We start from the raw sequence: 20,820 nt of genomic DNA on the forward strand, positions 1-20,820 counted from the left end.
GCTACTAGTGTTGTCTGTTCTGTGTTTAGAAAAACTGGTTTCAATCTCCATTGTTGGTGCAACATGCCTCATTGTGAATTGACAAATTAAAAAAAAGCTATGACACAATCTTTAAGCTTCTTTTCCTGGCTCTATACACAAAAACTTGCCTGGAGAATTAAAAAATACTTGTCAAAAATTAGTGAGTCTATAGTGTGATTACATTTTGACTGTTGGCAAAAAGGCAGTTTTACCTTTACTGGCTCCAGAGTGGCAGAGAAGGCATCCTGCAAGGCACAACAGGCAAGCCTCCACATCTCTTCCGTAAAAACAGGCCCTGCTGTCACTAACACATACCTGCAAGAACACAGAAAAATGTTACCATGTTCAAGAAGGAACTAGACAATTCTTACTTGTAAAGGGAGAAGGTTGAAAATCCCCATCTCTGGAAGAGTTCAAGGCAGGTTGGATGGGGTTTTGAGCAACCTGGTCTAGTGGAAGGTGTCCCTGCCAATGGCAAGGGTCTTGAAACTAAATGATCTTTAAGGTCCCTTCCAACCCAGACCATTCTACGATTCTATGAAAACAGAACAACATGCTCATTTAGTAATCCAATCTCCTCAGTTGTTACCCTGACCTATTTTTGTAATTACACTGTAGTTTTGACTTTTTTTCTCCTTTGTTTTTTGTCTTTAAGTATTCATCTTGCCACAAGAACCACACATTGTGTAAGTACATAAATGCAGTGCTTATTTTGATTATGACTGTAATAACCTGAAGATTGTGAAAGATATTAATTACCTCTAAAGATGTGTGAATTCCAATGGAAAAACCCTTGAGTATTTTTGTTAAGGATCAATTATTGACTAACTAGATATAATGTCCAAGAGTATTTTATGGGAATCATACATACAGTAATGCCTAAAATCACAGGTTCTGAAGCACACTGAAAACAGCAAGAACAGGCTAGTAAGTCTAAAATTCATTATTCAAATAACAAGAAGTTAGATATATTGTGGACATCTTTTGAGATGCTGACCAACTTAATCAGTCCACAAGTCCTTCAAAGACATAGACATCTTTTTTTGAATATGCTAAGAGTGAACAGATGGGGTTACCTGATACAAGAGCAGCCAACTCTGGAAATAATTTCTGTTGGTTCTGCTACACAGGCTACCAGCAACTTGAAAAGATCTTTCAGCATAGTATTGATCATATTTTCATAACCAATATCTATAAGGAAAAGACACAGGCTGTTTTTAACATCATTGCCTTTTCATTATAATTAGAGATACACAGTCTTGCTACACTTAAATGCTATTCAGAGAATTTGCAAAAACAAATTCTTTTTATGCAGCTCTTGAAACATGCATTGCATCAAGTTGACATAAGACAATTCCTTTTGATGTTAACAATATAAAATATCTGGACTTATGTGGTACAGGAGAAATTCTCTTAGATCCTGTTTCTGATGTTCTAGTTCTTCATGATCAAAGTATTTATATCTTCTTTTGGAAAGTATACTAAAGACTATAATGATTTAATTTTGAAGATAGCCCTGCTCTGAGCAGGAAGCTTCCATAAACTTCCATAAGTCCCTTACAATTTTTTCCCCTGTAATTTCCCATAATCCTATAAAGAATGAAAAATAAAAAATCCTAAACAGAAAATTTTAACCCTCCTCCTTCTCTTATTTTATGCTTGAGCAACCAAAAAAGCAAAGAAACCATCTCCACAAGTAGCTATCAGTAACATGTCACTGATGACAGATGTGACAGTACAATGACATACCTGAATGTATGAAATTTTGAATGTGCTCCACTACAAGTTCACAGGAAAGGCCAATGGCATGCTTGAAATTAGCAGATGCTACATCCCAGTAAGAATGATCACCATGACTGCGATGGAGCCAAAGAGACATCGTAGGAAGAAGAAGATGTACAACCGCGTAAATGCCAAATCCTGGTCCTTAAAATAAACATAATGATGGTTGTATATTTTTGCTTACAAAGCCTCCATGCTCAGTAAATTTGCTAAGTTGTTCCAAGCTGAGACCTGAGGTAATGCTAAAGAAAGGAAGTTCTGAAACTTTTTTGTGGAATGAGAGTGGTAAGAGTTTTGGATCTAGTTGAGAGGTACTACATGAACATTTAGCCAACAGTCTCTCCCAGAAGGTCTGCAGGATTATGTAATTTTCTCTTTCCATTTCCTAGACACCAAGCAAACACTTTCTGTAGCTAGGACATCAGTAGAGTACCGCACCTCTCTATTTGTGCAATGAATTTAAGAATATGCTCAATATATTCTTACAAGACGACTTTTGTCAACAAAACAATGCAGTAACTGGAACAACAAATCCACTCTAAAAAAATCCCTTTCTATGAGAGAATGTCTCTATGTAGCTTTAGCATGAGTAGCACACTTTACAGAAGAGGTTTAGGATTCTAAAAGGTTTGTGTCAGGACTCCACTAGCTCACGTTTTGTCAAGCCCTTTCATTACCAGGTGTCTTGGCAATGTCCCTCAGCAGTTCAAAGAGCAGATCCAAAGTAGGAGGCTGGTGTTGACGGGGACAGTTGGATATGGCAGTTGTTAATTCTTCCAGCAGAATAATCCAGACATTGATAAGGCCTACAAGTAAAGAAAGGAAGATTAAAAACCATGAGTGAGATACTGCATTGACTACAGGTGAAACTTGCCCTCAAAGTGATGGAAACAAATTAATTAACTTAAAGATTGTGGGTTCTTGCGTGTTCATTGTTCCTGTGTAATGGCTGTAGGTAATAGCCATTTTTGAAATTATAGTCTCCTTTTCCCACTCTTTTTTTAAGTTTGTGTTTTGTGCCATCCTTCCTCCTCCACATACACCTTATTCTGGTCTTAGTTTACTTCTCCCTATACTCCAGCCTCTTTAACCTTGTGTAAAATGTCTCATAAAAAGTATGTAAGTAAAACCATATCTCATTATCATTGCAAATGCTGCCCAGAGGAGATTGTACTCATTTAGGTTATGCTTTTAAGTAAGGCTCCTGAGGTGACTAGCCATAATTTAACTGTCTCTATTTGGTACCCAAAATTGAACAGTAAAATGTCTCATAAGGTATCATCAGGCTGCCTCACATTATCTTTAGATCTTAAGAGATCACAGAGCTGGACAATTGCCAGAACAGTAATTAGGATACAGGTGAGTTGGCAAACGTATTCCCTAAAAGATTATGGGATACAACTAATTTTCAATACAATTTTGAAGATGGCTAGGAACTGCTGCCCTTTAATTTTTCACAGACCACTTAAGTACTTGCTAGTTCCCCGTCATATCACGAATGACTAGAAGGATCTTGCATATTACACTCCTGCTAATGTATGCTGTTATTCTTAAGTCAAGAAGGCTATGAGTTTATTAGGTTAAAAGGGATTTTACCTTGGTTCACTAATAAGCCCACATTGTCTGCCACCGGTAGCTATGCTGATGTAGTCTGTGTCTGCATGACACTTGCTGGTATCAAATACACTATGAAAATACACTGCAAATATGGCAAAGTAGGCTAAGACATTTTGCCCCATCCTGGTAGTGACTTTGAACACTAGAGCGCCAGATGAAGCACTGCCTCCTGTCTTTGTAAAGTCAGTTTGCCTAGCAATGTTCTAACACCATTACCATCTAAATAACAAATTGGGTGACAGGTTTAGTGCTTAACTGTGACAAAAATCAAATCAGAAGGTTTCTTTGCTGTGGGATGGCCTTTCTATTCACAGGAAGACACTGACAGACAGAACCACTCCAGAACAGTAGGCAAAGCGTGTTCACCTGAGGTGGGGAGACCCTAGGCCGAGTCCCAAATCTGACTCAAAGTAGAGGCTTCAATGACTTGGGTCTCCCACATCCCAGTTAAATATTCTGAAATTCCTAGAGTGGAAAAAAGCAAACCAAAGCCAAACCCAAACAGAGAAAGAAGAAAGTAAAAGGTTGTTTTGTGAAAAAATAGGACTTGTGATTTTCTGTTTTCAGAGAGCACCTTTTCTCTCCTTTATTGAGGGTAGCAGTGGAACAGGACAATCCATGTGATGGAAGAGTCTAGATAAAAGTAGGTACCAAGGGCCAGTCTGGTGAGGCACATGAATGACATGCATTGGAGTTAGCCTGCTTTCTGACAGGTTGGAGTTGATTCTTCACAGAAACAGTCTCTTTGGAACAGCTCAGTAGTTCAGATATTCAAAAGTGACTGTATTGCTGTGAAAGCCTCCTGAGTTCAGAAGTCGTGAGGTTGCATTCCTCTACCACTTGGCTCTGCACAGATCTATTTCATCAAACACCTGATTAATCCACAACCTATATAAACCACAAAAATAATCAGGAGACAAACGTTGCTTGTTTTTTCTGGAGGTCATGGAGCTTTATATGGACTTCAGAAATTCACTGTTTATTTCAACAGACCACAGGATATAAGTTTGAAAACATTTAAACCATTATTCCTTATATTTCTAGACTGTAACTAAATACTGATATTTTTTTTCTGTTAAGGCAGGCCTGCCAATACCAACCTTAAAAGGTTTTCACTCCTTTACTTCAGCTGTGATCTAGAAAGTTCTTTTTGTGTTAGGTCTCAGAAATATACACTGGTTATATTATGAATATCAGGATAATAAAAATAATTATTTGTTAAAATATTGTTGTCTTGCCCTAGCAGACGGGTTGTATTTTTCTTATATACAAACTATATCTTTACATAAAGAAGGTGATGTGATCTGAACTTCCAAGCTCTGCGTGTGCACACGTGTATGTGTAGACAACAGGGAGACAAAGGATTGAAGTTTTTGCTTTCAGCAGTTGGCAAAATTTACAGCAACATGTGGAAGAAGTAATTGATTAATTCTGCACTTACTGCTTTCAATACACTTACCAGTATCGTCATCAAAGTCAGAAAGGATGCATTCAATACCATCCTCACTGCTGGCTGACTGTTCCTGCGCTCTTCGGGGCAAGTTAACCAGCCGACCACTGAGGAAGATGGGTTTCAAGGGCATTTTATAGATTTTGGCTAACAACTTGGGGAGGGTAGTGGAGAGGAGACAGCGAAAAAAAGAGAAGGTAAGTATATATAGGAAAGTTTGTAAAAGCTATCACATACAACACAAGTATGTAAAATAAAATAAAAGCTACGAAAGCACAATTAGAGTCCAGAAGTCTTCTGTTCATTGACAAGTAAAGGGTTGAGGGTGAAAGAGAGGGAAAGCAGCAATTTAAATAACACATTTCTGAGAAGGAAGTGTGCTCTCTTCTCACTTGTAAAGGGCAAATGTTACGACTCACTGATTGCACCTATGACCTATGAAGCTCCATTAGCTGTACACAAAATATGTTTAAGCTCTGAAGGACTAAGTAAATACTGATAAAAGGACCTGTACAGGTTTACTTCAGAGCTTCATTGCCTGGGTTGTCCATCACAAAACAAATACAAACTGCTGAATTTTGCTGGGACTCTACCAGCATTTTATCAGGTCTTTCTAAAGTAAATAATGTATTTGCAATATATAAACAAGATTTTTTTTCAGTCATTCCTGTTCTTCTTCTACTGGCAAGTTAAAAGATATAAATGGCTGCTTCTTTCGAAGAGGAGAAAATATTTTCTTCTCACTGTAGGCTGAGGTTTGTAAGGATGAGGAATAGTGATGTGGTGCAAACAGTGTATAGACAGAACATATATTAGACATACGCATAGATATTCACTAATTTTTCAGTGAACAAGATAGCAAATAGAATTTGATGTCTGCTGTTTATTATCCTGAAGTGCCTTATTCTTCCCTTCTCAGTCTGTGTAGTGAACCCACCCATTATATCTCAATTTAGATATAAGTCCTTTTAGCAATGGTAATATCCATTTTTGTGCCTTTGTATTGTACCCAGAAAAATGTCTGGGGTCCAACAAAAAGACCTGCAGGTACTACAGAAATACAAACAACTTTATAAAGTCAGATAAAAATTGTCCAGGTAACCCAGGATAATAATATTGCTGTGTGCAAGGAGATTAGAGGAAACACCCTAGCATTCCAGTTGTTACAGATTTGCCCCAAGCTTCAGATAAGTTTTGATGGTACAGATAAAATGCTTCTGTGTTTCAGAGGGTGTAACCTGTTGCTCTTAAGATCTGAGAATTCTCAAGTTGTTGTTTGGGTTTTTGGGGGGATTTTGGTTTTGTTTAGTTTGGGTTTTTTTGTTTGTGGTTTTTTTTGTTTTGTTTTTGGTCTTTCATTCCCAATACTGTTACTGTTTAAGTAAGAATGAATTTAGCTTTAAATATGTCACTATTAGGTTTTGATTGTTCACATTTTCCCACATGCTTCCTGGGTGTGTTTTTATATCATCAGTTTTCTCACCACTAATTGGCCTACAAGGTATAATATTCCTTCAGATATAGCCACTCTCCATTTGGCAGTGCAGGATATTACCATCAGAGTCATCACAGACTTTTTTGGGTTCATGCAAACCATCTCATGACTGATGCAAAGCCTGCAGGTTAGAACTGTTTCCTAGGCGAGGTTAATGCCTATTTAAGATTGTTCGTCATACCTGAGAACATCTCCTGAGGTAATCAAGCGCAGGAAGGCACAAGTCTGTAGATGCAGATCCTGATCCTGGCATACAGTCACCCACCTCCTTACAATCTACTTCCCCTGGGGACAGGAAAGGCAGCATTGGGAAGGACAGAAGAATATAAATAAACATAGAATTCTTTTTTCTTTTTCATTAGTTATGCCTTAATGTCTGAATAGAAGCCAGAAAACATCCTTTGTTTGATCATCTTAGATAACAAGCATGTGATCCCCACACAAACAATACAGTAATACTGGTCACAGTTTGTCCACAAACTTGTATATGAATAAATGTTTTAATAACCATATGCGTATTTAATAACTCTTTAGTGAAGCCCTTGGGCTTCATACATTATATTATCTGCTATATTGACTCCACTTTCTTCCATGAGTGTTGTAATTACTTGCTCATATTATATTCTTATAATTTGCTCAATTACTATACTCATTTTTTTCTATTCATTTGCATCCCAGTGCCCAGGAAAACTTTTATACCACAAGTTCTTCCTTTTAGTTTATTTACTGCTTAAATACACCATTTTATATTTTGTGCTACTATATTTCCTTCTGCTATCTAAGTCAGGCGTCAAAGTCTCACAGTTTCAACTGTATGATATATATCCTCAGACTGTAGTGCCTCAATATTGCTAGTATTACCAACTCTATGACATCATCAGACTCTTTCTTTCAGGTCAGCTTCATTAAGTGAATTCCATAAGCAGAGCAGTTCCAAGGCATCCTGCTGCAGAGCTCCTCTCTGGACAACTCCATTCATTTTGCCATTTTTCCTGTCTGCACAGTCTGTTTTCCTCCCCTGTCAGTCAGTGTTCTGCCCACCTTAGAATACTTGGCTTATAACTATTTTTATGTTTTAGCCAAATACTTTCAATTCAGTGCCAAATTTGAAACTTTACTAAATGCCTATACATGTAAACATTCTGTTGTCTTGAGGTATTCCTCTCAGAAAAACCACAAGATAAATATGAAATGCTTTTATTAAGTCCTACTTTATTCTCCTTTCACTATATTTATTTGCTTTTTCTATGCCCTTAACAATCCCTCCATAACATATTTTAAAGTTTTGTCCACTATTGAGATCAGCCAAGTCAGCCAGTGAAGTTTGAATCCTTTACTTTTACATTAAAATGCACATAGTACAGTATTTTCCTTGCTGAAGTATCCCATAGTCCTACTACCTTTAATACAAAAAAAAATAAAATTCCTGCTTTTGACATGTGACCACAAAGGGAATGAATCCGAAATATCCGGTATCATGAACTGCCCAGAGACTTTGATCTTTTGAGCAGCAAAGGTATTTATTAGCAGCGCTGGGAGCAAGCCAACTATTGCTGGAAAAACTTGCTCAACCGCTTCACACAAAATCAGCAGTTTTTATACAATTTTCGTACATGATTAAATGCATATTCAAGTAATTACAACATCTATCTATGCATATTAATAACAGGTGGAGTATAGGTGGAGCTCAGGCGGGGCTTGAGGCGGTGCTTCTCTTGGCCTTCAACCTTGGGGGTAGTTCTGTCCTTCCTCCCATGGGTCTGGGGGCTTAAACTCATCTTCCTCAGCCTGACCTCTCTTCTTTTCCATTGTTCTCAACCCACTCACTGAAGCTTGGAAAAAGCTTTGGCTCCCAGCCTGTTTCTTCTATTCAAATGTCTACCTTATCCTACTGCATCTTAATTTATTACCTCTAGGCCTATTACATGTTCTTTTACCATTCTCTTAAATTTTGGTCCAGTAAGTAGAACAGAACAAGCACAGATCATTTTGGATGTTAGTAACTTGTTAGCAGGCGCAAATTTCTTAGTTAACTCTTTTGGGCCTGGCCTCCTGTTTCAGGGTCAAAATTATCTCATGTAACTAAGAAACCTAAAGAAATATAAGACAGGATTTTGAACTCTCCAGAAGTCACATGAGTTCCCTCTATTGGTATTGAACATGCAAGTTTATTTCTCTTTTGTAGTAATTATGGTTTGTCATCACAAGCTGAATTCTGCCCCCATCGAAATCGATGGTGAAATAGCTTAATAAGACAAGAGTAACATTAAAGACTAGATTTGCTGCAGTTAGGTGCTTCATTTAAATCAAAAGGAGTTATTTACAGACATAAAACCCTCTGTGAATCAATATACATATAGAAACCAAAAGCCCCATTTTACCACTCATCAAAAGTTCTGTAATTTAAATAACCAAAATACCCCATCATTGTCACAGTTCAATGAATAGTGTCAAATTCTAATGATCAGGGTGAGTGTGGGGGCAGAACCACCCAGCATTTCCCTTTGTTCTGAATTTTGGCAAAGCACCACAATTACTCTGTAGGGTCACCTTGACACGATGTTCTGGTCTCTGCTGCCCTCAGTAACACAATACAAAACACAGGGACAGTGGAGTTAGTTGCAGTGCTCGGGACCTCACAGAAGGTTTGGCAGGTTTTCAGCAGTGCATATACCAAACTACTGCTGCTGAGGTGGGCAAGGGTAGAAAGGAGACGTGCCTTTCACCTCCGAACATACCCTATTCCGTAAAACATACTCTATTCTGTTGCAGACACTCCCTGGTGTCTCTTCACAATGCCAGGCCATTTCTGCAATATTCTAGGTTTTGAGTTTAGTTGTTATTTTATTATTTAAATGAATGTAAGCAAGTTCTGCTGCAAATTAAGATCAGACAAAGCAGACACTTAATTGTGAGATGCATCTTTGCTGCTATAAAAACTTGAAGAACTGAGAGTATTAAAAATGTTTACCAAATAATCCCTTGGTTTTGATTCTTTTTTTTTTAAGCATTGTGGACTCACATTCTTCATTGTCTCTCTCTTTTCTACCATACTATGTATTATACAACTGAATTATCCTCTTCTGCAGGATCAAATTTGACATATCATGACTTAATAGGAAAGGAAAATATTTACCCAGTCCTTTGACAAACTTCATAAGGCACATAATATAACTGGTGGCAGCATTGGCAAAGACCTGGATGCTGTCTGTGTTTAGAAATGCTTCGAAGACATCAAACACTGGAGCCTGGCGTTTTCCTGTGGAAATAACAAGATGAAAACTCTTCCCCAATCCCCATAAAAATGATTTTCCAACCATTTTTCAACAAATAAATTGAATCTGTAGAATCTTTTCTATTCTGAGCAGAGACAGAAATGATCTTAAAAGTAAAACCTTCTGTTGCTCCTGAGGCAACTCATGTAGCCTTTCATAGGAAGTGATACAGATTCCCTCCTTCGCCTAGTCTATGACAAATACTAGCATATGCCTGTCCAAACGGTAAGAGCAGGTCTGAGCTCTTGAACTCAGCTCAGTAGCTAATACTTCTGTTTGGTGGAGGTTTATGTTTAGTTTCTAGTTTAGTTTTTGATAACTGCCAAGGTGACATCAATCACGCAGAAAACTATTCAGGCTATACAGTAACAAAATAGCCTTGTTTTTCCCAAGTAGATGATCAGTCTTCAAAAGCTGTGTACACCTGCATTCAGCCATCAATTATAATAGATCTCAAAGACAAAGTTTAGGAAGAAACTCACGTCCCTTACACATGACTTGTAACATTTAAAATGCATTTGAATGGGGCAAAAGAACAGAATGAAATTATTTTCCCATATTACTCTGTTTCTATACAAGCGAACATCTCTGAGAAGGGTGCACATTCTTGCAGCACTAGCAATCTGAAAACCTTGTGATTAACTGCCTGGACAAGCACTTGCCTAGATTATCACACTAAGTTACCCTCCCTAATGTTTGAGAGCACTAGAGTTCACACAATAAGGAAGACAGTCCACATGAGACATGCCAGTTGTATAGAGTCCGCTTTCCTTTCTCTAGTAGGACAGTGACCAGGGCTCAGCCAAGCTCAGTATGCCTGCACGACTGCTCAAAATTATTCACGTAGGTTTGATGAGGTTCAACAAGGCCAAGTGCCGGGAGCAGCCAGGCAGAAAGAGACCTGGGAGTTTGGATTGACAGGAAGCTGAACATGAGCCAGCAGTGTGCCCAGGTGGCCAAGAAGGCCAATGGCATCCTGGCCTGCATCAGGAACAGTGTGGCCAACAGGTCCAGGGAAGTGATTCTTCCCCTGTACTCAGCGCTGGTGAGGCCACACCTGGAGTACTGTGTCCAGTTCTGGGCCCCTCAGTTCAGGAAGGATATTGAGGTGCTGGAGCAGGTCCAGAGAAGAGCAACAGGGCTGGTGAAGGGACTTGAGCACAAGTCCTATGAGGAGAGGCTGAGGGAGCTGGGGTTGTTCAGCCTGGAGAAGAGGAGGCTCAGGGGAGACCTCATCACTCTCTACAACTACCTGAAAGGAGGTTGTAGCCAGGGGAGGGTTGGTCTCTTCTCCCTGGCAACTATCAGTAAGACAAGAGGGCATGGTCTTAAGGTGTGCCAGGGGAGGTTTAGGTTGGATATTAGGAAGAAATTCTTTACAGAGAGGGTAATCAGGCATTGGAATGGGCTGCCCAGGGAAGTGGTGGATTCTCTGTCCCTGGAGGTTTTTAAGACAAGACTGGATGTGGCACTTAGTGCCATGGTCTAGCAACTACAGTGGTAGTGGATCAAGGTTTGGACTTGATGATCTAGGAGGTCCCTTTCAACCCAACTGATTCTATGATTCTATGAAGCATTTCTTTCTCATTCTACTCATCTGTCAGAATCTAGAGGACAAAAAGTCAGAACAATATCTCTGCTTTCCCCTCCCACTCCAACTAATAATTCAGATACTTGAGTACAGTTCTGGAGTATTGCAGTGCCCACTGTTCAGTTAGAGCATTGAAATATATTGAGTTAGTTACTGTGTCCCCCAGGGAATCTAAAACACTTATGGAGCAGTCAGTGCAGTAAGTCCTTACCCATAGAGTATTCTCCTACAAGGTACTCTTTAACCTCTGACTTGTTGCTGCTGTGCACTGTTTCCAGGGCACTGAACAGGGGTCTCCATCCCGACTGGATCTGGGTAGAACACATTTCCACCAACTCTCCTATAGAGGTGACCACCTGTAGACAGTGTAGGAGGGGTTAAAAGAACAAAACCAAAAAATAGAACTGATATATAGATGAATCTTCAGAAGGAATGCCAATGCCTTCAAACAGATTCCTAGATTTTACTATGGCAGTCTAGATTAACTTATTATTTAAATTTCTTTAGATAATAGAAAAGCTTTATTTAATTGCTTTAAAGCCAGGTGTACTGTCTCTGTGCTCTACCACAATGCTGGCTTAGGTAGGCAGAGCACTCTTAATTCCTTGAAGATGATTAAGGGACAGCATTTGAAGGGAATTTGGGAAACACTCAGGTGGACCAAGTGCACTCTGGAAACCATTCTTCTTACAGGCATGGTAGGCCACATACAGATACCCCAATCAGAACTGACTTGCCTGGTCCTGAACATCCTCATCACACAGCTCTAGCTGCATGATGCGCTCAAAGGGGCGGAAAAGTGCCTCATTAAAGTGGAAGTGAGAAGGCTCATTCCAGTCCATCAGCACTTCAGTGAGGATGTCGTGGATGAAGGAGACAGCCTTTCGAGACACATGCCTCTCCTTATGACAGGCAGCCTGCAGGGAAAGGAGAAGAATTAGAGTATGTGCAAGAGAAAACATTTGGTTTTAGTGAGACATTTTTAAGGGTGGTAAGCACTTCATGTTGCTGAACCCTAAAAGTGGCTTCACCACTGATGTTACTAGGGACCCCACTACAATGAAAATGAGAGAGTACTGCCATGGAAACAGATCACTGAGACTCTGAGCTGCTGGGAGTTCCACAGATGCATAAAGGTTTATTAACAATTCAAAAATTACAGAGTTAAAAATAAATAAATTAAATACTAAAACCCACAGAACAAAGCTCATGTGAAACATTGTCCTTTGTTTCTACTGTGTGACCATTTTTCCCTTCAAAAAGTTAGTTTCTGCAAATATTCACCATACCTATTTAGGCATGAAAAAGTGCCACTTATTTGGCTATTTATGGAACTTAGAGTTTCTTGACACTTTTGGAAGAACTGTTGAAAAATTAAAGAGCAGTGAATCTGAATATAAAGTTACCATTTTGAGCAACTATGCAGGTTATCCTTTCTGTGATGTTACTTTTTACTGATAATGTCCTCATCTTCGCTGCAGTCAACCCAAAAGTCTGACCACTCCTGCATCTAAAAACATGGGTGGCACTTGAATTTAAAGTGGTGTGGGATCTTAAAAGACCTTAAAGTGTTCAAAACATGCAAAGTATTTAAAGAGATCTCAGGCTGTTATACAAAGGCAAGTAGGACACTGGTTTTCAAGATAAAGGGCTGTAAAGCACACAACAAAAGCATTCTTTGTTATTTCTACTTCACTTAGAGGGATTCCATTGAGACTTCCTGATGTCTGATCTCTACTGTAAGATGGTCCACATATTTTCTCAAGTCAATGAAAGAAAGTGCTATGGCAATTTACTGAACAACTCATCTTAAGACTTCAGATAAGCATGCTCCCAACAGACCTGGGCAAATGACACCACATACCTCACCAACAGAAAGAAAGGAAGTACAGCACATTTATTCATACCAATGATACAAATCAAAAAGCTCTGAGAAGTCAAGACACCAGGATTTCATCAGAAAGGACTGAAAATTTGACTGAGGAAATGTCATTTGTTATGACTGAAATCCATTTTGTGGCTGCTGCTGGCATGCCACTGAGCAGTGTTCACAAGGAAGCAGAAGGAAAGGGGAAAATGTTATAATCCTTCCAGCTGGCTTTATGTAGGAAAAGAAACCTGCATCCTTTTATGGGAAGACTTGCAAGGCTGCAGATCTTGACTGGGAAAACAGGTAGATGGAGGAGTTACTTATAGCCTCTTGGTGTGGTTTCAGTTTTTCACCAGACGCATTTTGCATCATATTGCAAAAATCCAACACCCTGTCCCTGGTCCTGCCCATTTCAGTTACTTAAAAGCACATTCCTTTGTGGCAGTATCGCAGTATATGACACAGTTTATACAATACCTAGCAGATTTCACAATGTTGAGAGTTGTTATACATTTTAAGAGCTATCAAGACTTCTGCATGTTTTTCAGCTTTGCCATCTCTTGAACACATGCACATTTTTGTCCCCCATTCCTACCTCTACAAGGTGAGGTGCCACCAGGCTCCAGCAGCGCATGAGGTGGAGCAATGGGCGAGATTTACTCCTTACAATTCTGAGCATGGCATCACCAAGTCGGAACAAGTGAAGTGCACTCCTCCTGTCCTGGGTAGATTTTACTTCACCTACAAGAAAGTATAAGAAAATAAATGGAAGCTAAGCATCAGCTACTTCTCCATCTCTAAACATCTAAATTGGAATTGAAATCAGGTTGAAAATTATTTATTAAGTCAGGGGGAGGTTTAAGGGGGGATGAGAAAAAGAAAAAAAACAAAAAAACCCTCCAATGTAAAACACAGCCTATACCTGTGTAAGTAAAAGAACATGAGATGGATCCAAGTTTTAAGAACAACTTAAAGTATTAAACATACTTTATTTGGACTTAAGTGATCACTCCCTTTTTTTTTGCAAAAGACAAAGTCTTGGAGAAATACTGCAGGAAAGTCAAGCAAGTAGTTAAATAATTGATAATAAGACCCAAAATGGTAGTTAAAAAAGCCTTTGGTGACATCTACAGGAAAGAATATAAACTGCAAATTATTTAGTTTGAGTATTTAATTTTGTATTTCTTATCAAGCAAAGGATACAAAGAACAGAATGTGAGAAAAAGCTTTTTTGTTCCCCAGTCACTAATATTTGTTATTTGCTGTTGAAAGGGATTCATCTTCCATTGCTCTTACAACATTTGGAGAGATATTTCATCCCCTCATTAAAAATATACTGGTGCTTTTATCTCTAATGAAAGATATAATCAGGGGGCATACCTTAAAACAAAAAAAAATTTTTAACATAAAATATAGCACTTAATTGCTCTATCCTAATTTCAATTTTATTATTACTAACTACTGTGGATTGACTACTACATACATGACAAGAGGATAGCTATTTATTAAAACTAGTTATGAATGTTGAGGTCTGAAGACAAAGCAAGAGCAAAAAACCAATCAACTTGAAGTGTCATATTGGCAAATGACAAATAGCACTTCAGGGAAAGGGGAAACCGATTAAACTGGAGACATATATCAGATAAAATCCATGTTTGCTACAGGACAGAACAAAACCTGTATGACTAATGTAGCTTCTACAGGCACAGTATAAATTTTAGTGAAAGATCTTCCTTTGTGCTCAGTCCTTCTGATCTATTTGAGACAGTGATGGAAACAAACATTTACAGGTTTTATACTGTAAGATACATGCCCCATCCACTCTGTTGGGGAAGAGCAAGCAGGGCAAATCCCACTGCTTTATTTAACATTCTTCATTTATGTGCTTTGTTTGCTATTACCCATTTTCTGAACACTTCTGAAGTTACCCCACTGTCAAAGGTCTAACCTAAATCCACTCTCTTAGGTCCGCATTCACCCAAGTTTTATACTGGACTAGGCTCCAAAGTGGAGTTGTGATTAAGTATCTGCAGATAATTAACACCCCCAAGAATGAAATTAATGTCCTCTGAAGTGTTTCAAAGCAGGTGTGGATGTGATCCCTGCCCCAAAAAAGTGCTCAGCCTTTTCTAAAGACTTCGAATTGTTCCTACAGAAAGATCTTATTAGACTAAATTCTGTGTTTTATTTATATCTTGAAATTTCAAATGGAATAATCAGAACTGTAAGAATACAAAGTAGTCCTGTAAGCAGTACAGTTGTATATGAAACAGTTTGTAAGGGATCTTCAGGTCACTTACCTGGCATTGCTAGTGAGTAATCAACTGTATCTGTGACTGAATGGAAAAGCTGGGCCTGAGAAGCCTTCTTGAGCTGGTAAAGGAAGCCTGCCAATGCCGTCAAGTTTAACTTGTCAGCAGCATCTTCAAAGAGCCTATAAGTAAAGAACAGAATCTAACTGAAAAATTCATGAGATGCAGACTTAAATGGGTATGTAAGAGGAAAACTCTTATCTGTTATGCCTGTGTTGCCTTTGGTGACACATTGGGTTATTGAGGCTTTTTCATTTATACAGTGCTACAGAAAGACTTTGATCCAGAAGCTTTATTAATTGGAGGGTTGCTATGGGACCAACCAGAATCTTTTGAGATTCAACTATGGTACTGCAACAAAAAGTCACTTTTTCAAAGCAGTTCATGAACCACTAATAAAAAGCCCAAACAGTTAAAACATGCCCAGTCCTCACAACATAGATCATCATAGCTTCACTGACTTTAGAGTTACACCAGCTTGCTCCATCTGAAGTCACAGAGCCTTACATGAAAAACTAATTCAAGTCTTAGACCTAAAGTTACTGTACCTGAATGGTTATTTTGGAACACTGTGCTGGTTTTGGCTGGGGTAGAGTTAATTTTCTCACCATGCCTAGTATGGGGCTATGTTTTCATTAAACTATAACAAATATAAGCCAGAGTCCTTATTTTCAGCTGCAGTGAGCCCATAAGATTTACCCGTTAAAATCTGTACACTTAAAGAGTAAACATGTTTACACAGGAGGTGGGTTCCACAGAGACTACAGTGAAATTTCACATGGTGCAGCCAGAAATTGACAAAAATATGATCTTCTGACATTGCTTTTCATGAAAAACTTTCTATAGTCCCAGGAAACTGGGGATTGAGTCCTAATAAATGTTCACACTGAAGTAAAAGTGTGGAAATCAAACCTGCTTCATTAAGATTACAGTACTGCTATTCTCTAATCCTCAGAACCAAGTTGTATTGTGAACTTCCTAAATAAAAGATACTTTCTATGCCCACGGTCAAACTTCTACAAGCAGTTTACGCATTACTTTTGGCTCTGAATTTACAAATAATGGCTTTCTATGGGCAGAGATCAAGATGTAAAATGTCAGCTGAAGAAAAAAGATAACTACAAGCCTGCAAACCCAGCAAATTTTCAACTCTAGCCTGGGCTGCTTAAAAAATAGCAGAAATAACGTAAAAGTCTGAGACACATATTAGTCAGTAGACCATGATGAAGGGACACTTAACCTAGCCACTTGGCGGCCCTTCCTCCTCTGGACACACTGGGGACATCTGACAAACAGTCCTGACAGAAGCAGTTGCTTTCTGACACAGTCTTGTCACTCAGTCCCTCCCTGTCAGGACAAGACACCCACTTATTTTGTTTGCTTTACTGAATACAACAGATTAATTTACATGCAAGAAATAAATCCATCGCTCTCAGGATGCATTTGATTTATGTGGCATATTCACTGTTGTGCACAGACATACTCAGCTCAGTAATTGCAGGGCAGGTACCACAGAGATGAAAAAAACAGGTCTTTTAGAAACTGCTGGTTGTGACAAACATGCAGTCCTTTGAGAAATTCAACTGAAGCAAGTGGCTGCAATGAACAAAGATTAGACCCACTGCAGCACAAAAAGGGCCATTTTGGTACTGTTTTGGGAACAAGGATCCTGGTTCCAGACAGCACTGCTTTTACCTGTCAGCTTGCGTGGAGAGTGTGAGAACAGCCTTGGCAGCACTGGTCCCACACAGCAGACTGCCTCCACGGAATTCGAAAGCTCTGCCCTTACTGTTGTCCTTGATGAGATCCTGGATAGAAACAGGCTGAATGACAGGATGGCTGCTGAGGGTGGTCTCCTGCTCGGGGGTGAGTGCCTGAGGAGAGTCACCAGGCTCAGAGGCTGGGTGTAGCCCTCCAGGTGCCTGCTGTGACTGGGTGATGGTAAGGGAGGGCTGGGAAGCACCATCACTGAAGTGACTGTGCTCCAGAGTGCTGATGTACTCGCACACCCTGAGAACAAACAGGAGAAGCAAAAGATGAATAAACACCCCAAAGCACCAACTCCTCCCCCCACTAATCACAGGCTCACTGAAGAAACACTTGGGTCTGTACTCCAGAGTACTCTTGGCTACCACACAGCCTCATAAGTGGAAGAAGCCAACTGACATGGAAACCTGCTGCCAATTCACAGGCACTGATTTCTACATTTGAATCAGATACAATGCACAGGACATTTTCCTCAAACCATAAACAGACAATCTCTAACTCTCAGACCACACACAGATAACCTTTCTTTTTACATCCTTTGACCTCCCATGTGCCTAGATAGCAAACAGTTTGGTGGAGGTGCCTTAAAAGCCCATTTAGGTTCCTGGGTCTGGTACAGCTTTCTGATAGTTTTGAAGTTTCTAACTATTGATTTTTGTCTCTGAATAGCGGTGGAAAACTGCCCCGTCTTATCTTTTAGAGGTGCTGGCAGTTAATTCAAACACCGTTTACACACAACATCCACAGAGTCTGTAAAGCCCTTTTTCTCAGTCCGTTACTTTCAGGCAACATAGTATAAATTCTGGTTATTTTGTGAAAGCTGGTAAGTACCTGAATACATGAGGCCAACAGTCTTGATTGTGGCTTCCCATCTCCAGACCCACATTAAGGACTGCATCCATACACAAAACATGAGCAGTGTGCAAGCAGACTCCCTGCATTTTTCCCATCTGCTCCAGTTTCTGCTCCACTTTCTGTTTCACTGCAGCACAGGGAAAAAAATTAATTTCTCCAGTTTTTAAACAAACACTGGTGTGTATATAGAGTGATGGCAAAGTATTACAAACTGAAAGCTATAAAAACCATGGATTTAGACAAAAAGCAAACCAGAGAAACAAATTTCTTCCTAATAAATTTAAGGTAGTTTTAAAATTAAAATCCCTTTTGACTGATCCTATATACAAGAAAAAAAAAAAACAATGCTAGATTGACACTCGCCACCCCCAAATTCACATCTTGTTGCCCACAGAACAGTTGCAGACAGCCAGTGATATTACATATTTCTCTTAAGAGACAGCTGGCTGGCTATTTACTTATTTTTAACAAAATCTTCTTTGCTATGGAAAAAAAAGCATTTGGGGATTTCATATCCATTCCCATACAAGAGTTTCACCAAAGAGTTTTTGTTAATGGATACTCTTTTCAAAGCAAAACTAATCTTGATCTGAACTACAAGCGTTTGGACCCATTTTTTTCCTGAGAATCCTTGAAAAGCTTAGTTTTCATGCTGCATCAGAAAGGATCAAATTTTGAAGCTTTGCAAGCTTACACAGAACAGATCTGTTGGCCTCTGGCCACTGCTGCTGCCTCCTCTTTGCTTCAGCGTGGCCTGGTCAAGGCACTGCAGCCATATCTAGCAGAGCGATCAAAAGCTTGTTTTAGTTCAGGCTTTTTCAGTTTTGTTTTCTCTACTGAAACACCAAATTTAAGGGCCAAGCAGGGTCATTCATGCAACACTGTGTTTTCTTACGGGCTTCTTGCCATTATAAATCAAGTGTAATCAGGCAAACTTTATGTACTTCTCCAAACAGTCATTGGAGACAACAATTGACTTTACTGACTTCCACTGAGTTTGAGGTGGTGGTATAGAGATGGAGAACTTTTTAGATGTTATAAAGATATATTTTTTATTCTGTTTTCATTTAACATGATTCAGAAACAGTTTTAAATATCTGACAATCTGATGAAAGACAACCAAGGATGTATACACAGGACAGGGAGAAGGAGACAAACTCAGCTTATATTACTACCCAACACATAAAAAACCCCAAATAATTTGGTCTTTTGATGCCCTCTAGTTGTACTACTATCACAAGGCTTAAAAAGCACACATTAAAGATGTTGTTGACTTATCTGTTGTTCCACTGATTTCAGCTGCATTTTAAATATAATTAGTGGGGCATAATGTTAAGAACCTAGGACAGCAGAACATGTACTGAAGATATACATCCCATATGCCTACAAGTGAGTGGTGCTCAGTAGAAGAACGACAGAGGGGAATGCCACTATGTGTGGCAAAGTGCTTTCCAGTTGCACTTTTGCAGGCAATATTAGTTAGGCAATTTAATCACATAGTTACCTTGAGCTATAGTATCACTGGGTTCTTGGATTTCTTTTTCCTCTTTCTCTTCTTGGACACAGGAGGCAGCAGCCATTTGGGCAAGAGCAGATGCACAATTAGCAGCAACTCCTGTAAAGCAACAACACAATTACTGTTTGACCAACATTTCCTCTCCAGTCCCATGCAAACTCAACAAGAGACAGTGTTAAGGAAAGTTGGGTGGCTATATCTATGCTGTAGGGCAGATGCACTCTATGTGGATTGCCACAATCCATGTTCCTATCCAAAACTGGAACTGCATGCTGCATTTTTCTCTCCCCAAATCCTTCTAGGAAAGTTACCATCCTATTTTATGAGTCTATCAGGGCATCCCACATGCAACAGTACCTAGAGCACAGCTCAGCCGGGCTGCCCTCCTCAATCCATCCAGGCTCATGCAGATGGAGTCCTTCTCCTTTTGGTTCTGCTCCTTGGCTCCTTCTGCTCCCAGGATGAAAGCCAGCCCCTTGGAGCTGCCTGCCATGCGGCCGGTCAGTGGGGTGGACAAAGTGTCAATCAAGTTCTTCCAACAGCCGATTAAAAGGTATCGGGCAAAAGCAACTCCTGGAGTGGGAAAAACATTACTACTACTACTGGAAAATGTAGTAGTAGTAACTACTACAACTGCACATAACAGCAGCTTTATCATCAGTGGTAAAAAACCAAGTCACATTTGTCTTTTGCACACTGAACGAGTAGTTCATGTACAATGTACTGATATACTTTCCTCAGCCCTTAAATTGTTATTCTACACAATTTATCCAAATATATTTTTGGTATATAACAACCCACTGCTGGTAGACACACTTGCACTTATAGTACAGTCTTAATACCTGCAACAACAGAATCATCTGTCTTCCGGTTTTGGGAAAGAGGAGATTGAGCTGAAGCAGATGCCATCAATTGGCCACCAATTGCACTGCTTCCCAAGCCATCGATGTCTGCCAGAACATTAAAAAACATCAGATTACTATTTGACACACAGATGGTACAAGGAAAGTATCTCCTACTGGCTCTTTGTTCAAGTAAGTGCTATCACTCCTGTCTTCTCAGGCTTTTTAATTACTCTTTCTGGCAGCTTACTGAAGCCTTGGCATAAACATGAGCTGTGGCATTTTATGCTTTGCCCATAATAACCAGTGTTTTGTTGAAGAGGGGAAATATCCCACTCTCAAAAGCTGGCCCTCACCACCCTGCTCCCCAAGTTACACAATGAACGGAACTCCCAGTAAAGATATAATGATATTTCTTACAGTTGAG

General features: G+C 39.4%; 1 protein-coding gene across 4 annotated transcripts in view; it reads right to left on the minus strand.

Annotated features, from left to right (window-relative positions):
• Positions 1–20,820, minus strand: part of ARFGEF3 (ARFGEF family member 3) — a 90,504-nt gene that overhangs the window by 14,705 nt on the left and 54,979 nt on the right. For all 4 annotated transcript variants that reach the window (XM_027721018.2, XM_027721003.2, XM_027720994.2 and 1 more), the window contains 16 exons: positions 20,394–20,501; positions 19,909–20,124; positions 19,540–19,650; positions 18,012–18,162; positions 17,109–17,423; positions 15,402–15,535; positions 13,697–13,842; positions 11,969–12,148; positions 11,443–11,587; positions 9,502–9,624; positions 6,547–6,650; positions 4,880–5,024; positions 2,481–2,609; positions 1,771–1,947; positions 1,098–1,212; positions 234–336 (listed from right to left, as the gene is read on the minus strand). In XM_027721018.2, coding sequence (XP_027576819.1) covers positions 234–336; positions 1,098–1,212; positions 1,771–1,947; positions 2,481–2,609; positions 4,880–5,024; positions 6,547–6,650; positions 9,502–9,624; positions 11,443–11,587; positions 11,969–12,148; positions 13,697–13,842; positions 15,402–15,535; positions 17,109–17,423; positions 18,012–18,162; positions 19,540–19,650; positions 19,909–20,124; positions 20,394–20,501 — 2,402 coding nt within the window. The remainder of the gene's footprint in view (positions 1–233; positions 337–1,097; positions 1,213–1,770; positions 1,948–2,480; positions 2,610–4,879; positions 5,025–6,546; positions 6,651–9,501; positions 9,625–11,442; positions 11,588–11,968; positions 12,149–13,696; positions 13,843–15,401; positions 15,536–17,108; positions 17,424–18,011; positions 18,163–19,539; positions 19,651–19,908; positions 20,125–20,393; positions 20,502–20,820) is intronic.

Source organism: Pipra filicauda, unplaced genomic scaffold (assembly GCF_003945595.2).
Source record: "Pipra filicauda isolate LSUMZ 115617 unplaced genomic scaffold, ASM394559v2 scaffold376_size704792_pilon, whole genome shotgun sequence".
Taxonomy (NCBI): domain Eukaryota; kingdom Metazoa; phylum Chordata; class Aves; order Passeriformes; family Pipridae; genus Pipra; species Pipra filicauda.